This window comes from Phocoena phocoena, chromosome 6 (genome assembly GCF_963924675.1).
Source record: "Phocoena phocoena chromosome 6, mPhoPho1.1, whole genome shotgun sequence".
NCBI lineage: Eukaryota > Metazoa > Chordata > Mammalia > Artiodactyla > Phocoenidae > Phocoena > Phocoena phocoena.
Window position 1 is genome coordinate 25,395,603 of NC_089224.1, and position 26,155 is coordinate 25,421,757.

At 35.7% G+C, this 26,155-nt stretch overlaps 2 protein-coding genes across 2 annotated transcripts in view; one reads left to right on the forward strand and one right to left on the reverse strand.

Annotated features, from left to right (window-relative positions):
• The window catches only part of CENPP (centromere protein P), a 231,673-nt gene that overhangs the window by 60,227 nt on the left and 145,291 nt on the right, over positions 1 to 26,155 (forward strand). The gene's annotated exons all lie outside the window — the stretch shown is intronic.
• OGN (osteoglycin) lies at positions 3,031 to 18,755 on the reverse strand. Its single transcript, XM_065878712.1, has 7 exons — positions 18,692 to 18,755; positions 17,423 to 17,956; positions 15,936 to 16,032; positions 9,965 to 10,123; positions 7,753 to 7,955; positions 4,903 to 4,998; positions 3,031 to 4,095 (listed from the first exon to the last, which is right to left on the reverse strand). Exons 2-7 carry the CDS (start codon positions 17,594 to 17,596, stop codon positions 3,925 to 3,927), a joined length of 900 nt encoding a protein of 299 aa, XP_065734784.1. The 5' UTR covers positions 17,597 to 17,956; positions 18,692 to 18,755; the 3' UTR covers positions 3,031 to 3,924.

A 26,155-nucleotide genomic window follows, 5' to 3' on the forward strand; every position in this document is an offset into this window, starting at 1 on the left:
AGAATTGGTAAAATACAATAATGATTGAGGAGTCTGCTGGCAGTTATGGTAATGAATCACCTAATACGGCCATTTCCTTATACATTAGAATGGGTTGTGGGAAATGTGAGCACTAGTCCCATTTTCAAACTGATTTTCCTCTAGGTGCTTTTAAGGCAAGTGTAGAAGTATAATTGGTGTGTTTTTCCTGTAGAGGATAAAGTGCTTCTTTGAGCTGGTCCTTTGCTGGTGACAAGGTTACTAGAATGGAAAGAAACATCACATTGTTGTGCAACCATCACCAGTAAAAATCTGTCCCATTAAACACTAATTTGCCATTCCTTCATTCTCTCAATAGTGTCCTTTGATGCATAGAAGTTTTTAATTTTGATGAAGTCCAGTTTCTTTTCTTTTCTTTTGTAGCCTGTGCTTTTGGTGTCATATCCAGGAAATCATTGCCAAATTCAACATCATAAAGAATTTTCTCTTTATTTTTTCCTGAGAGTTTTATAGTTTAGCTCTTAAGTTTAGGTGTTTAATCCAGTTTGAGTTAATTTTTATATATTCTGTAAGCCAGCAGTCCAACTTCATTCCTATACATGTGGATATCCAGTTTTCCTAGCATCGCTTGCTGAAGAGACTGAACTTTCCTCATTGAGTGGTCTTGACACCTTTGTCAAAAATCATTTGACTATATATGCAAAGGTTTCTGGATTCATTATTCTATTCCATTGGTCTGTACGTCTGTCCTTATGGCAGTATCACACTTTTGTTTACTGTAGCTTTATAGTTACATTTTGAAATGAGGAAGTGTGAATCCTCCAGTTTTGTTCTTCCTTTCAAATTTCTTTTTGGTGTTTGGAGTCCCTTGAGATTCCATATGAATTTTGGTGGGTTTTTCCAGTTCTTCAAAAAATGTCATTGGGAGTTTGATAGGGATTGCTTTTGAAACCACTAGGTGGCGTTTCGGGGGGGTTCCAAGGAGCTCCAGTCCTTTATGTCTCATTGTGGAAAGAATTCAGCAAGAGACAAAGTGATAGATAAGAAGTGATTTATTAGAATAGGATGCTTGTGAGGCTTAAAAGCAGGTGGGCTAGGGGGTGATGCGCCCTGAGAACTTAGTTGGCTACAGTTTTATAATCAAAGGAAAAGTGGGGAGGAGGAAAAGACCATCTTCTTCCTCATTCTTGAGTAGATATCACGCTTCCATCATCAACTCCTCCTCTAGGTTGGACAGGGGAGTTTTCTTGTCCCTACGTGGTCAAGCCAGGACTGTCATGGCACTGTGGAAATATTATTTCAGGTCTCCATACAATGAGGGTCTTTCACTTTGAGATGTCACCTTTCCATAAATTACTGTTTTTTATGTGTGCAGAGAGCATGTCCTAGGGGTCATTAACTTACTGAGCTCATTGGTCAGAATGTGGGTCTCATGCCACCATTGTTTATTGTTTGGGGGCATGTCTCATGTTTCTGTTGCATGGTTTTCTTGCTAAGCAGGCATGCTTGGCTTTGTGGTTAAGCAAACCTGCTTTCTTGAGCGATCATTAACTTACAGGGGTCTCCCATACTTTTCCTTACTTACAGTCGCCTAGTGGGATTAACTATTTAATCACCTGCTTTGTCCCTTTACTCTGTTCCTATCATTTTGAAGTTGTTTTGGGTAGTGCTGACATATTAACTATTCAGTCTTCCATTCTTGAACACAAGATGTCTTCCCATTTATGCATATCTTCTTTAGTTTCTTTCAGGAATGTTTGTAGGGGTAAAATATTTTTAATTTTAATCCTCTGTTTCATTATCAGTGTCAAGAATGAAGCAATATCTATTTAAGATAATGGGGATCAGCATATATTTTACTTCATTATTTTATTTGTGACTTAAAGGTATATATAAGGTTGTCGGGTACCTAGGTTCATATCTTCTTATCTAGAAGTCTCAAAACTATTTTTTAAGATAATTCCATAATTCAGACTTTTAAACCTGTGCTCTTTCCTAATTGCTATTTTATATAAACCACTGGCTTTTAAATTCTCTAAAATTTGAGAGTTATTTTATGGTGCTTTTCCCCTTTAAGTTTAGTAATATAAAGAACATAGGAATACATTATTATTCTGACATCTGGAAATGGGAAGAAAGTACTGACCCCTTTCCCCACTGTTGGTTCCACCACTCAGCAATCCTTTATTAAGTTTGTTTTTCCAGATAAAGTTACAGTTTATTTCTGTTGATTTATTCAAGATTATGGTAGTTTATTCTATTTTTCCAAATAAAACAGAGCCCTTCTGTTTAAATGGATTTTATTTTGCACTATTTACTATATATTCAATTTAGATGTGCACACTATTATGCTAGCACTTTGAATGTATAAAGGGAATATTGGATGTGTTCAGTGTGCTCAGTGAGCTTTCTCAGTCACAGAAATGAGGCTCGCACACAAAACGAGAAAGCCGTATAATAGTTATTGTTGCCAGTTACCACAATAAAATCAGTGAACGCATTAGTGTTGTAGCAGTAATTATTGTGGTGTTAAGACATCACAGGTGTTTTAGTGAAAAAATTTCATTTTGGGGTCAACCTTGACAAATGGGAAAATTGAAAAACAGGGCATTCTACGTATGGAAAAAACAGAAGCAAATGAAAAACCACCAATAGTGTTTGTTCTGGGAGTAGTATACAGAGACCAACTTGATTTTAATGCATAATTTATGTTGGAAACAGTGTTGGCAATTTTTATATACACAGTTCAGACTCTTGTTTCTAAAGCACTGATCATTTTATATGCAACCCCAAAGCAGTGTGGAGACTAAGACTTTTGAGTGGGGTTTGCGCAAGAGGAAAGTAATTTTAGGAACTTTATCATCACTATTAGATTAAAGATGAATTCTCATCTTTAAACATACCAGTTAATCATGGGTCTCTAGAAAATGTTGCTGAGATGCTTTCTTGTGAATGTGTGGTCTATTCTCAAGAACATGGATGTGTATGGGTGGGTGGGAAGGTGGTGTGTAGTAGTAACACTGCAGAATTCACTTTGTTTTCATGTCTTACATTTGGATAAATTTATTGATGAGATTCTCATTCCTATAGTATAAAAAGAAAATATTTTGCAGTATATATCATAATTGAAAGCCTTTACAGTGGAGAAGTTTATGGCTATGTTCTGAGAAACAGGATGGACTTTCAGGTTTTTTAATAAGCATACTGATTTTGATGTGCTTGGCTTCCTAAAATGTTTTATGGTGGACTTAGAATGTTAATATTTAGATTAAAGAAAATTTTGTACTATTTTACTAAAGCCTTTAATTGTGTGATCACAAAGCAGAATAACTGAACATTACTATATTAGCTCTTTATCAGAGAGTAAAATTATGCTTTATTTGGAAAGTTTTGCCTAGGTGTGAGACTATATTCCTATTTCTGAGGCTAAGTAAAAATATAGTAGCTGCCTTAATAGAAAGAAAACAGAGTTCCTACTTCATAATGAATAATGTATGAGTGATAAAAGAAAAGTGAGAGGTCCCTGGAAATATTTAGCTTTTCAAAGTGTTTGGAACATATGCCTTAAATGCTTTAGGGATCCGGTAGAAGCCAGGAAAGACAAACAGTTGAAAGTTTCTTGGACTTATCCTTTCACTTCGTAATACATCTTAAATTTGTGTATTTATATAAAAACATACCTTTTAAATGGTACTCCAGTATAAACTGCAGGGATTTTGTAATGCTGTTCAAATATTTTCACATTACTTTGTTTTGAACTTAAAGATTCACTCTTACTTTTTGCTCGTTGTTATATGTAAGGTTTTTTGAACATCCTTGCTTAAAACATAAGTTCCTTCATAGTAGGATACAAAATTAATATTAAATACTTAAGCTCCTTTAGACATTGTTGAGACAGATTATAAGTATGGGTGTACTTTAGCTTATGTGCTGCATTGATAGTGGTTAAATGTATGACCCTACAGGCAATCTTTTTAAGCAGATAAAACTGTTGGGATGTTTTCCCAGGATGATGGGATTGCCCTCCAAGCGTATCTCTTCAATGCGGTCCCGAATATAACTGGTGTCATTAGCCTTGCAGAATGTATCATCTGTAATTGAAGTTATGTTGTTAAACTAGAAAATAAAAGGGAAAAATGGTTTAGAAACCTGAAATCATCCTTTTGTATTTTGTGTAATGAGATCTCACAGAATATTTTATCTAAAAAGTGATTTTTAAAATATTGTACGTACTGTGTATATATCTTCATGGTAATAAAAACCCTTGCTGAGCAATCTGAGCCTCCCTTTTTAAAGTCTACAGTATTACTTTGGAAGAACAGACTACTGGCTATTTATAAGAGCAAAACCCATATAACAAATTTCTGAGTATAAATAAGATTATAATAGCTGGATAAAGTATCCTATTCTAGAGTGTCAACTCAAAATGGGTACTGTTTCCTTAAATATACTTTAAAGAAATAAAAAGAAAAAATGGGAATTCTTGTGATGGTAAAAGACCACTTTTAGTTTATTTTTATTCCCTTTTCACTTTTCTATTACCCTAAGTTGATGTTGGACAATAAAGTCAGCTGGGAAGTCTCCAAAAGCAAGTGTTTACTGCTATTTGGAGAAGGAACCATAAACCACAGGTATAAGTGTCCCCTAACTTCAAATCCACATGTCAGATTAACTAGGAGATGCCAAGTGCACACCTGGAGACAAATCCTACTATAAGAGCAGACCTCCCACCTAGTGTTACTGGTCCTTTGGTTGTGCTCTGGATAGAACCAGGGCTTCTGGGCAGGAGAGAACATTTGGCTAAATATTAATACTTTTGATGGGCAAAATTTATGTGTAAATAAGTGAGCTTCCTAATGAATCGTAAGATTGACCCATAATAATTTGAATTAAAGTCAGATAATGTGAAAGGAGCAATCATACCTGAAGATGAATTACACGCAGACTTTCTGGTAAATTAAGAGGCACAGATTCCAGGGCATTGTGGTCCAAGTAGAGGAAGGAGAGGTTATTCAATTTCTGTAAGGAAAAGGTGCTTTTGTTTAAGTGTTATTGAGCTCATTGCATTTCTTCACATGATTCAAGCTATATACACACATATATGTATAAATACATAGATATAGATATAGACACATATCAATACTATTAATCATTGGTATGGTAGTTTTAGGTTTGGTGGGATTTTTTTGTTTGCTTTGTTTGTTGTTGTTTGGTGCTTTTGATTTTACAAGTAGTATATTTGGTCCTTTACGAAGGGCAGTAGAGTCCTGATGCATCGCCACATTTCTGTCCCCTCATCTCACTTCTGAATACCATCATATTCAGCCTCAGCCCTCATGCCAATTTCTGGGGCCCTTTAAATTTCTCTTGGGAGCAGGTAATAAGGTTAATTCTTATGCAGGATTATATTTTCATCTGGTACTGCCATAACCTCTCTTGAACCTTCACAACTTTCCATTTCAGCTCCACCAATTTGTAGTAAAATGAATATTCCTAAGAGATGTGTATGCTTGTTAGTAAGATGTCTCCCAAAGCAGTTTATTAAATACGTAGCCAAGTATGACTTTTTTACACCCCAAGGACTCTACATTGGATTACTCTTCATGATCAGTAATCCATTATTGTGTATAATTTTATAATATGATCTCAAGATGTAGTTTCCCTTAACAATAATCTTTTACCTTACCTTTGATATGCATCCTGTGACAGAATTTGGTAATTTTTTTTTTTTTTTAGATTTAATTTGCTGTTATTTTAATCCTTTCTTTGTTTTTTTTTTTTTTTTTTTTGCGGTACGCGGGCCTCTCACTGCTGTGGCCTCTCCCGTTGCGGAGCACAGGCTCCGAACGCACAGGCTCAGTGGCCATGACTCACGGGCCCAGCTGCTCCACGGCACGTGGTATCCTCCCGGACCGGGGCACGAACCCATGTCCCCTGCATCAGCAGGCGGACTCTCAACCACTGCGCCACCAGGGAAGCCCTAATCCTTTCTTAAGCATCCTACAATTCACCATATGGGCACCAAACTCCTGTCTTCCCCAGTGGGCCTCTTTAACATGGATTAGAGTAACCTGATTTTACCAGTGGCTTTGGCAGCCTAGGGCATTAAGCAAAACTAGAAAATAGCTGAGTTTATCATTTTCATGCCAACTTGTCATGAATCCCTTCTGTAATCCACGTGTAAAATCCGAAATATTCAGACATTCCTTTTGTGAAATGTTGATTAGCTCCTGTGGGGGCTAATTCTTGCATTAGCTTTTTTGTTTGTTTTGTTTTGTTTTATAAATTTATTTATTTATTTATTTATTTTTGGCTGCATTGGGTCTTTGTTGCTGTGCTTGGTCTTCCTCTAGTTGCAGCAAGCAGGGGCTACTCTTCATTGCAGTGTGTGGGCTTCTCATTGTGGTGGCTTTTCTTCTAGAGCACGGGCTCTAGATGCACGGGCTTCAGCAGCTGTGGCTCACTGGCTCTAGAATTCAGGCTCAGTAGTTGTGGCGCATGGGCTTAGTTGCTCCACAGCATGTGGGACCTTCCCAGACCAGGGTTCAAACCCGTGTCCCCTGTGTTGGCAGATGAATTCTTAACCACTGCGCCACCTGGGAAGTCCCCACTCCTGTAGGTCTTTAACATGTCAGTTATTCAAAGGTTTACCTGCTCAAATTGCATATCTTCAAATTACAAACATTTTTTTGTTTTTAAAATGAGTCCAGTTTTTAAAAGTCCCCTAAGAGTCCCTTAACTTCTGAGGAACTGCTAGGAGTTGTCCTAAGGAGCTACAAACCTTCCTTTTTGTTTTTTTTTGTTTGTTTGTTTTTTGGCGGTACGCGGGCCTCTCACTGTTGTGGCCTCTCCCGTTGCGGAGCACAGGCTCCGGACACGCAGGGTCAGCGGCCATGGCTCACAGGCCCAGCCACTCCACGGCATGTGGGATCTTCCCGGACCGGGGCATGAACCCGTGTCCCCTGCATCAGCAGGCAGACTCTCAACCACTGCGCCACCAGGGAAGCCCCAAACCTTCCTTTTGAACGAGGTCTTCTGTTGCCAACAGTAGCATGATTGTCTCATCCTTTTATCTGGGGTTTCTTCCAGGACTGGGAATGAGTACATAGAGCTATGGAAGTCCTGGGCTGAGGTTACTTCCCTGTAGGCTCTGCATTTTGAGACAACCTGGCTATCTAAATCAGAGGAAATCACCTTGCCCTTTTCATGTGCATTTATTTTCTTGTATTACTAAATTAAGGAATATGTGTAATTTTTACTACATACAGAATTTTGTATTAGGTGCCATCATGTAATTCAAAAGAATGTCTACCTACAGAAGTCTATGGTCTAATATTTTTAAGTATTAAAAATAAAATTCAGTGTTTACTTTAGAACATGATTTTTTCTGGTGTTTGTAAATTACTAATATTGTAAGGAAAAAAGAAACACAGGAACACTCCCATTTTGAGGTTTTGCAGACTGTTGGTGCCACGAGGGTGCAAACCTTGTCTGTATAAATAAATATTGCTGTGTGAACAAGGGAAAAAGATATGACACCAGGTAGTCCCATGAAACAAGATAAAGGTATTTTAAGTGAGGTACAGGCATAAGCTAGACTAAATAAGCCTAGTAGTATCACTATTTATCATGTAAATAATATCTTCATTTATTACATTAAAATAGTTTTAAAACAAAATTCTAGACCATAGTTTCTTTTTCTTTCATCATGTAATTATTGGCTGTATAACCGATATTTTTATATTGTGCTCAGTCATACTATAAAATACTTACTTTGAAAGTATTTGCTTTGATTCCTCTACTCTTGATTTTGTTGTATTTTGCATTAAATAAAGTAAGCTTGGGAGGGAGAACTGGAAGTTTCAGTAGTTGATTTTCAGCTAGTGTAAGTTCTTCTAACAGTGAAAGTTTTGAAAAAGTACCGTCTTCTATATCTTCAATCAAATTTCCCGTAAAATCAAGTCGCCTTAAGTTAGCTTGAAGGAAAAATATACAAAAAATAAGAAATTTTTAAAAAAATATATGAAGTTAAATTCTTAATTGTCTGGACTGAGGAAAAGCATTTGTTTATCAGGTCATTCAAACGTCTTTTATTTTTAGTGCCTAGCAGAGTGTCTACAATTAGTAGCTCAGTAAGTTTTGTTGAACACTGAGCATCTACTCTGTGCTTGACACTGATGGTCTTTCTCACTGAAGTTCTAAAACCTCAGGTTTGGAAGGGAACTTAAAGTTAATAGAGTCCTTCCATCCTTTTTTGTTTGAATTCTCAGTATGCTCAAGTAGTTTGAATGAAACTTTTTGTTGCAAATTATGGAAAGTAAGCATTACATCTGATTGAATAAAATCATGTAAATATTTTTGGATTTTTTGCCAGCCTGTTATATTGTGACTGAGGATATCTTAATCTCTCCATGCCTTATTGCTTGACAACAATAAAGGCAAAAATGTTCCCTAATTTGTTACCATGGTGCATACTGAGAGATAGAGAAATTCAATGTGTGTATTTATGTGTGCATCACTTTTGTCCATCTGGGATGATTAGAAAATATGGTCCCTTCTCACTATTCAAGGTGGTCATGTCTATAAAGTCAGTGTAAATGCTGAATTAGTGAATATGGAACCATTGCTCCTAGGGAATATACAGGGTTAGAGCCTCTCATCACACATTTTCATCAACCAATCAGTGGAAAATTTTATGTGTGTTTCTTTTTAAAGGCATCTTACTTAATATATATTGTTGATACATTAACATTGAACTCACAGCCAATCAATACTGTAACTCACACTTAAATAAAGATTACCTAACATGTGTTTTCTCTGTAAGGCACATCACAGCCTTCTTGCAGTTAGGAACACTAGACAGCATTTTAGCACTATACTTAGGGAGCATTTTAAACAGCAAAAAGCACAAAAATGTGAAAAATGTGGCACTAAGTAGACTGTAAAGAGGATACTTGTTTACAGTATAAAAGCTGAAACAAAAGGCCAAGCATCTCATTCAGCCTATCTTGGATGGCTCAAATTTTTTGCCACTGTGCATATGTCTACGAATGACCATGAAAGTGCCAGAAGTATTGATGTTTTGGGTTACAAATAAATTTTACCAGGTAGGTGAGTTTGAAAACATGGAATCCACAAAAGAGGAACAACTGTATTCAGTCAGTTGGGAGCTACTGGTGACAGCATGAATTTAGTTATGGCTAATCTTGTAAATGTGTAGCGCGGCCAGTGTGCATTTCTTGATGTGACTTTCTTCAGAAGCCCTTGACAGCATTGGAATCTAGAAAATTTATGAGGGATTAGTGATCCAGACTTGGACTTCATACTGCAGAAGTAGGGGATTTGGGTGTGCTCATGGCAACACTCTCCTGGCAGCTGTTGTAAGCTTTGATTGGACACCAGAAGTCCAGGATTTTTAATGACCTGGGAAGGAGTTAAATGGCACTGCTCTCAGCATTAATTCTGTATTAGAGTCATCTGAAGAGTTTGGTTGTGGTTAATGACAACACGTGGGCCTCTAAATTTAGAGACCTATATTAGAATCTCTGGGGACTAGGACCTGGTATCAAAAATACTTTAATATGCAGCCAGATTTAAGAACCATGAGTTAAAGTAAGAAAAAGCAGTTTCTGTGTTTTTATAGTGAAAGTAGAAAATAAAACATTGTCATTGGAGAAATATCCTGATTATATTTGTATTGCTGACTGGCTGAGGCAAATGGATCTTGAAATATTGGGGTTGAGAAGATATAGTTGCCCATATGTTAGATGGGCTGTCAACATAGACTCCGTAGTCACCAGTAAAGAAAGATGACAGGGAACATCTGAATGGAAAGGAGATGTGAAGTGAAGTGTGGTGGATACTTAAAATACCTCAACAGTCACTACCGTACACGTGATAGGCCACAGGTACCTAGAAACTTGTGTTTATACGAGTTAAATACTAACACGAGTTAACACTAATATCTTATTTAAAATTAACTTACGTATGTCTGCAAAATCTTTGGCAGTCAACTTTTTAATTTTGTTGAATCGTGCATAAAGATAGGCTGATTCCTTTGGTAAGGGTGGTACAGCATCAATGTCAACTTCTTCACAGTATACAGAGCCACTTAAACAAACACATAGCAGGCATGTGGGCATTTCTAAATTGGGAAACAAAAATCATAAAATTCAGTAGTTTAAAAATATTTGACCTCTAGTGTTAAAATTCTTGCTATCATTTATGTTATTACCAATTTGAAAAGATCCTTTACAGAATTATGAGTGATAACAGGAAAGATGTTATGGCCATGATAGCTAGTAATCTATATTGTATCTGATAACTCACCAGAATTTTATTTTAAATTCTGTAATCCACAATCTCTTTTATTCTCCTATCTGTTTTAGCAGTGATCATTTAATTGCTGAATTGATTGACAGTTACATTTCTTCATTGGAGTATCAAAAATCATAAAGCAGGACTTAAGGTAAATATAAGCTTGATTTATCACTTGGAGTGGTGCAAACACATTTCTAATGAGTTTAGAAACCACTTAGTTAAATAAGCAAACTATTAACTTAAAAATTGGAGTCATCATGGGTACTGTTAGAATCCCTATTGTACCCTACATCATTCATTGCATTTACTTGTTGTGCATCTTTCATCTCCTTCAACCTACAACAGTTCCTTGTCTTTGTTTTTCATACCTTTTGGAAATTTTTGAATTTTTAAAAACTTTTATTTTCAGGGCATCTATTTTGCAGAATATCTTTCAATTAGGGTTTATATGAGGTTCCTCATTTTTTGGCAGGAATACCATGGAAATAATGTTACATCCTTAGTGTTATGTATCTGTCTCATTCCTTATGATGCTGTCTTTGGTCACTTGGTTCAGTTAGTATCTGCCATGGTTCTCACTCTGTAAAATTACTGTTTTTCACTTTGTAATTTGTACCTTCTAGAGGAGTACTTTGAGATTCTAAACATCAGGTTTGTCATCAAACTTTCACCCTCTAGTTTTATCATCTGTTGAAGATTCTTACTTGAATCATTTATCACTAGGATAATTGCCAATTATTTTCTAATTCCATCATTTCTTCTATATTTGTTAGTTGGCATTCTGATATAAGGTGGAACATTCCCTTCTTATTTGTTTATTTCTGTCAGTATGAACTTATGAATTCCTCATCCCATGGATAACGTATCCCATAATACGTTACTGTCTTATTTATTTTGATAATCACTTTGTCACAGATTAGTCAGTGAGAACTCTTAAGCTCTGTTTATCCTCCCACAGCCTTTTTATGGTTCCATGATATACAGTAAGTTGCACATATTTAATTTGTATAATATATAAGTTTGGACATGTGTATATGCCCATGAAACCATCACCACAATGAAGATAATTAACATATCCATCACTCCAGAAGTTTCCTCATGCCCTTTGGTAATTTCTCCCTCCCAGCAACCACTAATCTCCTTTCTGTCATTATATGTTAGTTTGCATTTTTGAAACTTTTATATCAAAAGAATCATGCAGTCTTTTGTCTGGCTTCTTTCACTCTGCATAATTATTTCTCAAAATAATTTTGTATGTATCAGTAATTCATTCCTATTTATTACTGAGTTCATTCCAATTTATTCCATTGTCTCAATAAATACCATTTATACTGTCATCTCTTACGGACATTTGGGTTGTTTCCAGTTTTTGGCTATTTCAAAGAAAGCTGCCATGAACATTTATCTATGAACTTAATGTTTTCATTTTTCTTGGATAAATACCTAAGAGTAGAATGGCTGGGTCTTATTATACGTATGTATTTTGCCTTTTGAAGAATGTCCTAAAGTGTTTTCCAAAGTGGTTGTGCCATTTTACATTCTCATTAGCAGTGTGTGAAAGTTCCAGTTGCTCCACATTCTTGTCAACATTTGGTATGTATGGTTGGACTTTTTTATGTTAGACTTTCAAGTAAGGTTTGTTGTGGTATCGCGTGTTTTAATTTACATTTTCCTAATGACTAATGTGCTAAGCATCTTTTTATATACTTATTTGCCATCCACATATTTTTTTGTGGTGAAGTGTCTATTCATATCTTTTGCCTTTTTTTAAAATAGGTTTTTGTATTATTAGTTTTGAATTATAAAAGTATATTCTGTAGTATAAATCATTTGTCAGATTTATGTTTTGCAAATATTTTCCTCCAGTCTGTGGCTTATCTTTTTATTTCCTTATCAATGTCTTTTGAAGAGCAAACATTTGGGGCCTTCCCCAGCAGTCCAGTGGTTAAGACTCCACGCTTCCACTGCAGGGGGTGCATGTTCCATCCCTGGTTGGGGAACTAAGATTCCACATGCCGCATGGTGGGGCCAGAAAAAAATAAAAAAGAAGAGCAAACATTTTTTATTCTAATGAATAACAATTGATCCCTTTATATTGTCTGGATTTCAATGAGCAGGTCTTGTACATCTTTTACACATTTATACCTATGTATTTTTTATATCTTGATTAATTTTAAAAATTAAATGTCCCCACTGTTTTTTGAGAACTTACTTATTTTCTGGCATGCTAAGATGTCCCAGACCAATCTTGCCCTTTCCTTGCCCCAGGCCTGAAATCAGCTATTATTTCAAGGAGTACTGGTCCCTTTTAGTGGAGGATGGTATTTAGAAACCAACATTTGGGTGTGGATGTGCTCATTGCTACTGGGATCTCATTGCTTCTGGGCTTTTTCAGCAAAGGGGCCTGGGAAATATATGTATTTTTATTTGGCGCACTCTTCATATATAATACACATACATACACACAAGTATATGTATATGGACATGGACATAATACACAAGTACACACATGCAGACATACATATATACATGTATATAATATGTGTCATATGCTCATACGAAAACATAAGCACATCATATGCATATTTTCACATACACACTCATACAGGGAGGCAAACATGTATATATCTATTTCTGTATCTCTGTATACAAACCAGGAGTTGATTCTGATATCTTTCATTCCACTCCATCTCAACAGTGTTCATTTTAGCCTTCCCCCTTACCATATTTGTAACACCCTTCTCTGACAATGAGAAACCTGGCTCTTGTGATCCACTGTGCATTTACTTTACTCAGTCCCAGAACACACATTAAGTAGTTTCATTATTGCTAACCTATAATACTATGGAAAACAAACCTACCCACTAGAATTTTAGTATTTGCCTATTTTATTTTGTCTTTAGCCTGAAAGTATACAGTCAAAATACTGTGTTTAAGGATTACTTCGATTAGATTTTTCCCCCTGTAGTGTGTTATGTTATTGATTTGAAATGCAATTAAGTTTCTATTTTTCTGTTTGTTTGCCAGTTTGGGTTCTTTTTATCTTTTCCTAGTTGGTTTTATTTATAAATGTATTTGTTTGTTTGCTTATTTGAATATAACATTATTCTAAAATCAAATCTCCACAACAAGTGTATACTCCAAGAAGTTCTAGCACCTTCCCCTAGTACCCCTAGTTACCATCTCCCCCTCCTTTCTACCCTTAGTCCCATCTGTAACCCATAGGTAACTAGTCTCAGTTTTTTAGTTACCCTTCTTGAATTTCTTTTCACAAAGTGGGCTGATGTATGTATATTCTCTTATATCCCCTTCATTCTTTTTTTTTTTTTTTTTTTTTTTTTTTTTGTGGTACGCAGGCCTCTCACTGTTGTGGCCTCTCCCGTTGCGGAGCACAGGCTCCGGATGTGCAGGCCCAGCGGCCATGGATCACAGGCCCAGCCGCTCTGTGGCATGTGGGATCTTCCCGGACCAGGGCACGAACCCGTGTCCCCTGCATCGGCAGGCGGACTCTCAACCACTGCGCCACCAGGGAAGCCCCCCTTCATTCTTAGGTGAAAGACAGCATACTGTAGATACTCTATTGCATTTTTTTTTCACATATTCTCTTCTGAAAATCACTCCATATTAGTTATAGAGATCATCCTCATTCACTTTTACAACTGCATAGTATTCCCCTGGGTGGATGTACCATACTTTATTCAACCACTCTTCAGTGTATGGATAATTAGATTGTTTCCAATATTTTGCAGATGCAAGCAATGCTTCAGAGATTTTGCATATGTGTTTTCTTACTTTTGGAGGTATATCTTTAGGGTGAATTCCTAGAAGTCAATTGCTGTGTCACAAAGTAAATGCGTATTAGGTTTCGTTAGATATTACCAAATTCCTGTCCATTCTACCAGTTTGTATTACCACCAGCAAAGTATGTCAGTGTCTGATACCCTACAGTTTTGCCAATGGAATATATTAATATATTTGTCAGATAGGTTAAAAAATTTTATCTCAGCATAATTTAAACTTATATGTGAGATTGAACATCTTTTATGTGTTTAAGCGTCATTTTTATATCATTTTGTGAATTGTCTGTTCATATCTTTTGTCCATTTTTCCAGTGGATTTTTGATCAGTTTCTTTTTCCTGGATTTTTACTTGTTCTTTAGAAATTAGAGATATTAACTCTTTATCAGTGATATATATTACAAATATTTTTCTCAGTTTTCAGTTGCCTTTGGCTTCGTTTATGATGGTTTTTGCCATGGAGATGTTTCATTTATGGAGTCAAATTTATTGATCTTTTCTATTATCGTCTCTGGAGTTTGAGATACCCCACACCCAGGTTATCTTCTACTATTTGTATGGTTTCACTTTTTGCATTTAGACCCTAATTTATTTGGAGTTTTTCTGTGTAAGATAGGGATCTAATTGTATCCCTTGTCAGTTGACTACTTAGTTGTCCCAGCCCCAGTTTTTTAAAATATCATCTTTGCTTCAGTGATTAAAGATGTTACCTTTATTATTTACTAAATTTCTACATGTATTTCTTTTTGTCTGTGGACTTTCGTTCATGCACCAGTATTACACTTATTTTAAGTATGCAGGCTTTAAAGCATGTTCTGATAGGTGATTTCATGCAGGTTTGATTTTCCTTCTGAACTTGAAGATCAGCCTTACCAGCTCTTTAAAGAAGTTCATTGTTGTAAATTTAGGGAGCATTGACATCTTTGTGATATTAAATCATCCTACTCAAGAGCAAAGAATGTCTTTCCATTTCTTCAAGTCTACTTTCACTACGATACTTCTCAAATTTCTTAAGATATATTTTCTGGTTTTGTCCTTTTTTTTTTTTTTGCGGTACGCGGGCCTCTCACTGTTGTGGGCTCTCCCGTTGCGGAGCACAGGCTCCGGACACACAGGCTCAGCGGCCATGGCTCACCGGCCCAGCCGCTCCGCGGCATGTGAGATCTTCCTGGACCAGGGCACGAACCCGTGTTCCCTGCATTGGCAGGTGGACTCTCAACCACTGCGCCACCAGGGAAGCCCTGGTTTTGTCCATTTTAATTTTATTGTAGCAATATAGAAATTAGTGTCTGATTTTTTTTCATATTGTCATGTGAAGTAATGTTCTGTGATAGAGCAAGAATAAACCAAATAGAAACTAATAAGTAGGACTTTGTAATTGGTTATTTTATAAGTTTTCTATTGTTTTAATTGAAATGTACATTATAATTATTTATGTATATAACTATGTCTCTCTTCTGTGAGTTTCTTAAAGGCAAGAATTATATTTTATTTACTTTATCCTCAGGCTACATAGTATTTGAAAATAATTGGTGTTTAACAAGTATTTCTTGAACTGATTTAATATAGACAGAAGCACACACTTTGTAGAGGCTAAACGTAGACTAAACTTTGTTCTTGAATGTTCCTATTCCACATTTCTCACTCATAATGTGGAATGGCAAATGATGAAAACTCACAATATACCTGTTTGACTTTATCATTAGAGATAAAATTCCACTGTTCGGATCTACTATATCCTGATGCAATTTTTGATTACTATAAGGAATAAAGTTCCATTATAAGCTATTTTTTAAAGCTCCTTTAAAAAAATTTGATGCTAGAGTATTCATACTTACCATCATTTTCTTTCTTGGGGGATAATGGTTTTATACTCTCATCTTTTTGTAATTGAAAACCTTTCTCATCGGGTATTATTATCATAGTTTCTTTTTCCTATTGAAAAAATAAACATTTATTTTCAGGTGTGACAAGGACCAATTTGGACGGTAAAACTGAGGGATTACAGACAACATTCTCCCATAAGTGTTCTGGTTGAACAGCCTCTCCCCTTTCCATTTGTCTATTAAATGTCGTTGAATTCTACTCCACTTCACAAATATCTTGGTCCCTGCATTTATATTAAGATAGAGAGAATCCTAAAGCAATGTAAAGAGAAGAAGCAGAGAACTTTTTATTTACTACTTTTTAGGGACCAGTAGATTTTTGAAAGTATTCTTTAAACTGATTGATAGATTCAAATCAGCCATGTGAGCCAACAACTTGTTGTTATAGTGGGCCTTTTTTTTCCCTAAGCTATAACTATATATGTATACCTATATTATATATATGTGATAATAATAATAATAGCATATTAACCAACTCCATTGAAAGAAATTGTACAGTTAACATTTGCTCATCTGTACTAAAAAAAGAAAGAAGCAATTATAACTGTTCACTCTTAAAATCTTTGTCATCTTATTTATAGTGGAGAACTTTTGAAGCAATCAACATTGTTATATATTTGGCTGCTTTGCTCATTTTCCATTTGTGTGTGTGTGTGTGTGTGTGTGTGTGAGAGAGAGAGAGAGAGACATACAGACACACGGTAGGCAGGCAACAGATACTTATGTGCTGTATTAACTTTTTCCTTTCCCAGTGTTCATTTCTGTGTGCCAGTAAAACCACAAGTAATTACTTAGCCCCCGTACAAGTAGAATATGAAGATGTGGTGTGAAAGTCATCCCTGTAGACAATGACAGTTACCGTTACTTGGTAAAGTGATGGAGTCTGAATTGTTAAAACCGATTAAAAATTAAGCTATATTAAGTAGTTTTCAGTTTTTGACATATGTGAATTATTGTGAAATGCTGTAGGTACAAAATAAGCAGTACTCTTTATTTCCTTGAACCACTTCTTCCTAAAACAATAAACCTTAAGCTGGTGATTCATTTTTATTTCTCCTAATACACATTTCTCCTATTTTATTTTAATATGCATATATAGGACATTATGTAATATTACTTAACATATAAATCTCAACTGGTCAGAGATCCTCTCAAAGTTTAATTTTCCTTAAATTTTATGTTTTAAATTTTAGTTTTCCTTAAATCTTATGTTTTGGTTGCTATAGATACTGTTTGGTTATTATGGATTCTATGTATTAATTTGGGAAGCATGCATACTTTAAAAATATCATCTTAGGACAGTTATTTTGAATTATTTTGAAGCATTTAATGTGCTTTTCCTTTCCTCTTACCTTATCAGACACATTCAGAAAAAACAAAAACATACATTTAAATGGGCGACCATTTTAGAAATTAAATTTAGAGTAGAAATAAAATACCTTAATACTTTTTCCATCCAGGGATTTATCCTCATAATCTCGGCTAAATAAGCTTTCTTCAAAATTGTCTGTTCCATAATCATAGATAATGCGTGAATCCTGCTGAGATGGTGGTGCTGGCTTTATCAGAGGCACAAACAGGAACAGGAGAAGTGTAGATTTCAGAGTCTTCATTTTAGCAAAAATGAAAGTGACTGGAAGTTAATAAGCTAGTGGCCTGCTGACTGTGGGACAATACTCTCTTTTACCCTGGAAATAAAAACGCAGACCATTGAAGCAATATTTAAAAGCTTAGAGGACTTTTTGGCAGGGTATACGCAGTAGGGACCAGAGAACAAGTATTTAACCCTTAGTGATCTTTAATTAGATGCTAAAAGTTTTTATGTATCAGCCACATTCTGAAAAATAGTTTCAGAAAATGGTTTTAGTTCCTTTTATATCAAAAATCCAAGCAATGTTGATAATTTCAGTTTTTTAATAATTAGGTGCCTTGAACAAAGGTACTTGTTTGTAATTGAAGTCTTCTTAGGATACCTGTAATATAAACAGTTAAATTGAAGTCCCATGATCCTGTCTCATGTGAGTTAAAAAATATCATATTTCAACTTTGCTCCTTTAGACGAACTCTTGATTTGTATTGGTATGAGCAGAAACAAGTTCCAGGAACAGTTTTATAATTAAATTTTAAATTTAACATTATGAAAAGTAGTCATTAACACTTTTTTAGGTGGTACAGAATATGGGAAAAGCCATAATTTAAATTTTCTTAGTTTTATAATTTTTTATAGATATCATTTCTTTTAGTTAATAGCATTTCTTTTAAAATTTAAACCATGAAAAATGCAAAAATAGTATTGCAGACTAGAAAAAATACAGAACTTTAATCAAAGATTTAGAGGGAATGAAATGGGAAAGATTTTTAGGCTCACTGCTGGATTTTATCTGGTGGTGCACATTTTACACTTTTTCATAAGTAACTTCAGACAGAATCACTCATAGTTGCTGGTGCTGCATTGTAGATACCATTTTGTCAAAAATCAATGGTTGAAAATTAAGAATAACATGGTTTTGTGACTTTTGCAGCACCTTGTTCTTGCCTGCATGGACATTAAAGTTATGCAATGATATACTTAAGTGCTTGTTAAAAAATAATTGTTCGAAATAACTGAAACATAAAAAAATTAAAGATGGCCTTTACATTTACTAAGATTGTTAGGTGTCACATTTTAACAAACGATATTTAAAATAATATGTGAAAAAAGAGCCTACCGTTGTAGCTGTTTTGAAGTTTTTTGTGGTTTTACTCAGTAGATGGTCATGGCTTGCATTAGCCCCAAGTGGGCGGGTGAATGAGAAAAGCTGTGGATTGATTTCAAACTGCTGAATAGAATTTCAGGGCCCAACAGCTTTCAAAGCACTTTCCATGTGGTAGAGATCTTTGCCAACATTCTTTCTCTAGGGTGAAATGTAGTGTGTTGTACTAGAGAACTGTGCTTAAAGTATTTGTAACTGCTGTACTCAGATTGCTTCTACTGTTTACCATAATTTTGTTATTTTTACCTTGTGTAATAAATACTCATGTTTTTGTGAATATTAGTTTATGAAGATGACATAGTTTAAAAATCATTCTTTTCATTTTAGTGCTTTCCCAGTAGATAAAACATCTGCTTTTTGAATGAAATAAAACACCAAACTAAAGCATAATCTATGCTCTTAATTTTATGAAGAGTAAAAATGTTGTTCTAGTACTTTAATTAGTATATAGCCAAAAAGTTTCCGGTGTAGAAATTAGTTTTAGCACAAATTATTTTTTAGTTTAGTCATTTGAGGTCCCTCTCCCCCTTTATATTGTTACATATAACAAAAACTCAAGTGTCAGAATTAGCTTTTTAAAAATAAATTTTATTTATAATTTGGGGTTTGATAGTAAAATATATTTTCGTTTGCTAAATGAAGGAAGCTGTTTTAATTATTTTAATATTAAATTTGATTTTTTTAAGTTGAAGTGGGATTTAGATAACTATGTGAACATCTTTAAAGATTTGTTTTAATTTTCTCACTCTTTGGTACCTTTAGCAGTCAAGGTAATATTTCTTTCTCCTCTATGCTAAAAATTCAATAAATATGGATATGGATAAATACTTTATTAAAAAGTAGAAAATGAAAGAATACTAATTTTTTCTCTTTTCTATTCAAAATTGGCTTTAGAGTTTTTCGAATTAAAGCTTGGATAAACTAAGACTTGAATACTCATGTTTTTATTTGAATGTGAATTATTTTAAATTTAGTTGTGATATTCTCTGGTTTTGGTTGATATAAATTGTCAATTTTATGGCTTTAAAGTCTTTGAAAATATCTAATAATGAAACAGCAGATATTGATTTGTTTTCTGTTGTGTGGCAGGTTTAATGGGATGTTGAGAAATGAACTGGATAGATGTTAAATAGATTAGAGAATCTTAGAGATTCATAGTTTACTAATGGTATACACAGTTTGACACTTTGTAGTAATGAAAATTATTTTGTGGATATAACATTTTTTTTCTTGAAAAATTATGACCAGTAAATATAGTTTTATTGGCATTCATTCATTTAGTAGAAGTTTATTGAGTGCCATTTCTCTGCCAGTACTACAGAAAAATAAACTCAGACAAGCAAAGTTCATTTTCTCCCCTCAAAAAGGAAGGGTTTGTAAGTTAGCAAGAAGGGCAACAAACAAGTGACAGAATGCACAGTGAGAGACCTGCTACAGAGAAATGTGCACAGAGTTCTGCAGTGGCCTGGGAAAGGGTGAAGCCACAGAGACTGCACCGTACTGACTTCTCTAGAGACAATGAGGTGGGGGGTGGGGGGCAGGCCGAGGGAGAAGTGCTCTAGGAATGGGAGCAGCACACAGGTGGGGAGGGTAGATCCTTAAGGAAATGGATAATTAGTCGTATATGGCTGGAGCTTGGAGGGAGAGAGAAGAGGTGAGGGGGGTGGCTCATGTTAAGAGATCAGACAGGGGACTAGAGGTCAGATTAAGGAGAGTCTTTTATACCTTGCTGAGGTGTTTGAGTTTTATTTGTAGCCAGTGAGAGACCACTGAGAGATTTTTAAGCCAGTGAGTGACATGATTCTATTTTCATTTTAGAAGTATCCCTCTAATGTTGCATTTCTGAAGAATATCACTGCTTATCTATTTTATTGGTTATTTATTACAAGTTTAAGGGTCTACAATAACACACATTTATTATCTCACAGTTTCTTTGTAGCAGTCATGCACCCATAATCATATATATGCCATCTCTTTGCAATATTGTGTTGGTTAGAAGCAAGTTAGAGGTCACATCCACACTTGAAGGGGAGATGACTATACAAGGTAAGATTCTAGAAGTATTCAGAATTACACTGGAAAATATGTATGTTCCCACCCACAGTTAGCCAGAGTTTGAGAGCACAGTCTCCCAAACCATCCTCATTTCTTATACCAACTGAAAGTTTGGGGGGTTCCCCAAACTACCCTCACATTTGATAATTTTCTAGGACTCATGGAACTCACTGAAAACCATTCTATTCATGGTTATGGTTTATCACAGGGAAAGGATACACATAAACATCAGCCAGAGGAAGAGACGCATTGGACAGAGTCTATGAGGGTTCCAAGTGCGGAGCTTCCATTGTTCTTAGGATGCGTTACCCACCCAGCATTGATGTATGACAAGGAATATGGGTATTGCCAACCAGGAAAGCACTACTGAGCCTCACAGTTCAGTTTTTACTGGGGCTTCATTACATATGCATGATCAATTGAGTATCCCACATGGTTGAACTCTGCCACCAGGTTGACTGATACTATATGACACATCCGAAATCACATGGTTGTCTTTCTGGCATGGCCAACCTAAGACTATTTGGTATGGCCCGTCCCACCCTAAGATTGGATGTGTTAACCCCCATTCTAAACAAAGATAGAGATTATCTCCTAGAAGCTGACAGCAAAGCCCAAACCCCTCTTTGGTGTCAAATTCTTTACTACATAGTTTCCAGTATAAAATATGTTTCAAAGTTAGATTGTTTTCTACTCCAGAAGGAACTATTGTGTCCTGGTAGAAAGCTGTTTAGCTTTCACTGAACAGTAATAAAAGATGAAAGCTAAGGCTCAAGAGCAGGCATTTATCCAAAATTGAGAGGGTTATCTCTGTGGAGTTCTTTTTGGTGACCCTGCCACATTATCCTTGGTATCTTTATAGGGTTTTATATCTTTGAAGGTGTCCCAGAATTTTGCCTTGTGTAGTCATCTCTCCTTCAGTGTGGGAATGACCTCTGACTTGTTTCTAATGAACATTCTAGGATTTTATGGGAAGTCTATGATTTGAATCTCCGTCTCAAATCTCTGCTTATGCCTGAAGCCTAGTTGTTTGGTCAAATGAGATAAAGATGCAAACCCAAGTACTTCCCGGACTAAAGGCTTAAGTTTAAAGGGAGGGGAATTATGACTCAATATAAAGAAGGGTTAATGTTAAAAATGTATCGTATTTGTGATTTTAATTTTTCTGAGTAGTACATAAGTCTAGGTATAATAAATTTGCAACCTAAACATGCAAGGACAGACATATCCATAAATGCCATGTTATTTACTTGCTAGGCATACCAGGTTATACTTATTTAGGAAATTGGAACGTGTAAGAAACTTTGGAATTTTAGCGGTTATGATTTAATTTTGTTTCCAGCTGCTGTTATTCTTTATTTCTAAGATTTAGAAAAGATGTATTTGGAATCAGGAAATTGGGGTTTTAGTTCTAGCTTTCCATGGGTCATATGAATCCTTTGCTATAGTAAAAGTATACAGAAGAGACAGGTTTATTTCTTCTGTTTTTTCCCCATGGAATTGGTTTAGTATGTTACGTGATATGCATACATCTGCATTTTGGGTTAGTGGTTCCAACTTGAGGAATAAAGTAAAAATGTATAGTTTTCAGGTAATATTTAAACACATGCTAAACATTCTCAACCAGTATTATTATAAGCAAATTTATTAAATATCCTTTATTTTTATTTCCTTTCTAATATGTTTGCTAATTAAGCTTGGGTTCATCGTATGATTTGGATTTATTTGTTAGTGGTCACAAACACACAGTTCAGCCTCAGAGTTAATATAGCTAATACCTTGAAGTGTAAATGAGAAAATTGATGAATTTTCATCTTTTTCTTTCCTGATATAAATATATCATCTGGTTTTGTTTGCAGCTCTAGTAGGAGGTAGAACTTTATTCTTCCATCCTCCTAGGGAAAGCATTGGTGGTTATTTGTTTTGTTTTCTTTTTAATGAGAAATACTTGGGGTAGGCATGAGTTCCTCTGGACATTTTTGAGTAACAAAAGATGGTTGTTAACCTGCCTCCTTACTTGGCCCTGCAGCTGGAGGACATTTTGTGACGTGTTTATATATACATGCCTTTAAAGGGAGAGCAGAGGTGACGTCTTCTTCCTAATAGACAGGAAGAGTTTGACTACTCTAGCCAGAGGAGCCAGGCAGCCAAGTGCCTTTTTTTTTTTTTTTTTTTTGCGGTACGCGGGCCTCTCACTGTTGTGGCCTCTCCCGTTGCGGAGCACAGGTTCCGGACGCACAGGCTCAGCGGCCATGGCTCATGGGCCCAGCCGCTCCGCAGCATGTGGGAACTTCCCAGACCAGGGCACGAACCCGTGTCCCCTGCATCGGCAGGCGGACTCTCAACCACTGCGCCACCAGGGAAGCCCGCCAAGTGCCTTTTGAGGGATGGAGGGAACTCTGCTTCCCACCCTTGTAGGCCATCTAGAGGTGCTTTGGAAGCTGAACCATCAAATAATGACTTGGAATATGTTTGTGGTGGGTATATGATTTAAGCTCCCTCCTCTCTCTCCCTAATGAAATCTTTAGTAAATTCTGTCTTGTTTACTAGTCTTTTGTACAAGTGGAACCTTGCAAGGAACCTGAAAGATGCTAACTCCATTCTAGAGGGTCCCCGAGAGAGCGCCAAGGCATGCGAAGCACAGCTGATGGCTGGGGGCACATGTATCCAGTGGGCTGCTGGGCTGGACATACTGCAGTAATTACTGCTTGTAGGGTACCTGTAACTGGCATGCAGTTTGTTAAATGCTTTGGTATGTATACTATCTCTACTTGTCCTTATAACAGCCCTGTGAGAACCACCTTCCTTACAGAAATGCAGAAAGGGAGGCTTCAAGAAGTAACTTACTCAGAGTCATCTTGCTTAGTTACATGTGTGAAGTCAGGCTTCTACCAAGGTATATCTGATTTCAAGTTCCTTGTTACGAACTGCTAAACTGTGCAGGTTTTTTCTTCACTAAGCCTATTCATTGAAGATTAAAATGTATTTTCATTTGTCAATTTAGGAGGAGATAAAAATAGGTGCTCCAGAATTCTGAAAATTTGGAGGGTTTTAACTGTGCAAGAGGTGAAATAAGTAATTACCACATCTTTATATTAATCTCACCGTAGGACCTGTTTTCTCCACTCTTGCCAATCAGTCCCTACTCACACATCAAAGTACCACCTCTTTGAAGCCTTCAACTGCTTCACATCCTGGCCAGAAATAAAGTCGGCATATCTGTGTTCACGTCGTGTTTCAGTTACTGCCACGTTGTATTTCTTTCTTCCTTTTGTTAGAGTGAGTTATTAGATTTTATTGTCTCTGTTAAATTTTTAAATAACAGCTTTATTGAAATAATTCACATCTCATGCAATTCACTTTTTTAAAGTGTACAATTCAATAGTGTTTAGTATTTTCAAACTTGTACAATCATCACTATAATCAATTTCAGAATATTTTCATCACCCCCAAAAGAAAGACTCTATCCATTGTCAGTCATCCCCCAGTTTCCCTTTATTCTCCTGCCCCCCAACCCCAGGCAGCCAATAATCTTTCTGTCTCTATAGACTTGCCTCTTCTAGACATTTTATATAAATGGAATCACACAATAGGTGGTCTTCTGTGACTGACTTCACTAGCGTAATGTCTTCATGGTTCATCCATGTAGTAACATGTATCAGTACTTCATTCCTTCTTTTGGCTGAATAATTTTCCATTGTGTGGATATACCACATTTTGTTTATCCTTTCATCAGCTGAAGGACATTTGAGTGGTTTCCACTTTTTGGCTATTAATGAATACTGCTGCTATGAACATTTGTGTACATGTTTTTGTGTGAACATATGTGTTCAGTTCTCTTAGGTATATATCTAGGAGTAGAATTGTTGGATCATAGGTAACTAACTTTTTGAAGGACTGCCAGACTGCTTTCCAAAGCAGCTGCACCATTTGACTGTGTCACCAGCGGATTCCACTTTCTGTACCTCCTCATTAATACTTATTATTTGTCTGCCTTTTTGATTATAGCCATCCAGTGAATGTAAAGGAATATCTTGCTGTGGTTTTGATTTACATTTTCCTGATGGCTCCTCATTAAATTTTAAATTGTTCTGGGTAAGAAATAGTCTTCTCTTTCTGATCTCCTAAAACACCCACAGTATTTTCCACATATTAGCTCATAATAAATGTTTAAATTTATAACCCTATTTTTAAAAATTTCATTAAAGGGGGAGATGGTCCTTAAAGTTTTTTACCTCTTTGGAAAATGTGCTCTACCCACATCACTATCGTTTTGCTCTTACCTTTACCCTCACACCTGTGTCTCATAGCGTCACAAGTGTACATATGTATTATGTTTGACCTCTCATTACTAAGCCCTGCATACCAAATGACTTGCTGAATGAATGAATGAATGGAGTGTTGTTCATGTTCATTCTGGATTGTTGAGCTTGTCCCTGGGGACATGTGGGTGTTCTGTTTCTGCTACATGCTAATAACCTACTCAAAGATATAAAGAGCATTAGAGGCTTCATTTTAAACTGTCATCTCCAGAAAAATAGACTCACCACTAGACAACTGCTTTTAAACTATAGTTTTAATTTGTCTTTTTGCATACTATTTAAATTGTTACTGTTTGTTTGAGGGGTTTCCTGTGTAGGCAGCTCCAGATTTGTGTTTATTCCTTATCTGAGGAATTCTGTGAAATATTAGCCTGGTAAATCAAGAAAGTTCATCATAGAAGTTATACTTCATTATAAGGCATACTTAAAATGCTTCAAAATGATATATGATTTTTAAGGATTTAAAGAAGATATCAAAGCCTGTCATTCAAATTTCAAAGGAACTCTATTCAACTTTAACACTATGTAAATAAACATTGGCTGATATACATATATGTTTCTAATATATTGTGCTAGGAAAATAAAAGTGTTTAATTATGTTCATATACTTTCTTGTGCTAACATTAACTTAACCTTGTGAACAGAGCAGTTATTTATTAGCAAATCTTTATGTAACTAAAACCTTTCTCTAGTGAATTTACTATAGAAACACTGGAACGCAGTCAAGATTGTTTTGTACAATTGCTGAAATTTGCTAAAATATGGATTGTGATAAGATGATGTGGTGTTTTTTAGGTATCCAAATACAGGGTTTAAATATTTGTTGCTTTCGTGCTCTGAGAGGAAAACAAGACTAGTTGATTTCATAAGTCTGTGTGCCTTGGATCCTTAGTACGATAGCCTCTTTTGAAAATCAAGAATATCATTCTGTGCTCTAAGTGGTAGGACCAGCTGGTGGCTGTCATGGTGATGATATTCAAATACAAGTGTGAAAGCTTTTCTGGACATTAGGTCAAAAAATTAGTCTAGTCCTTAAATGAGT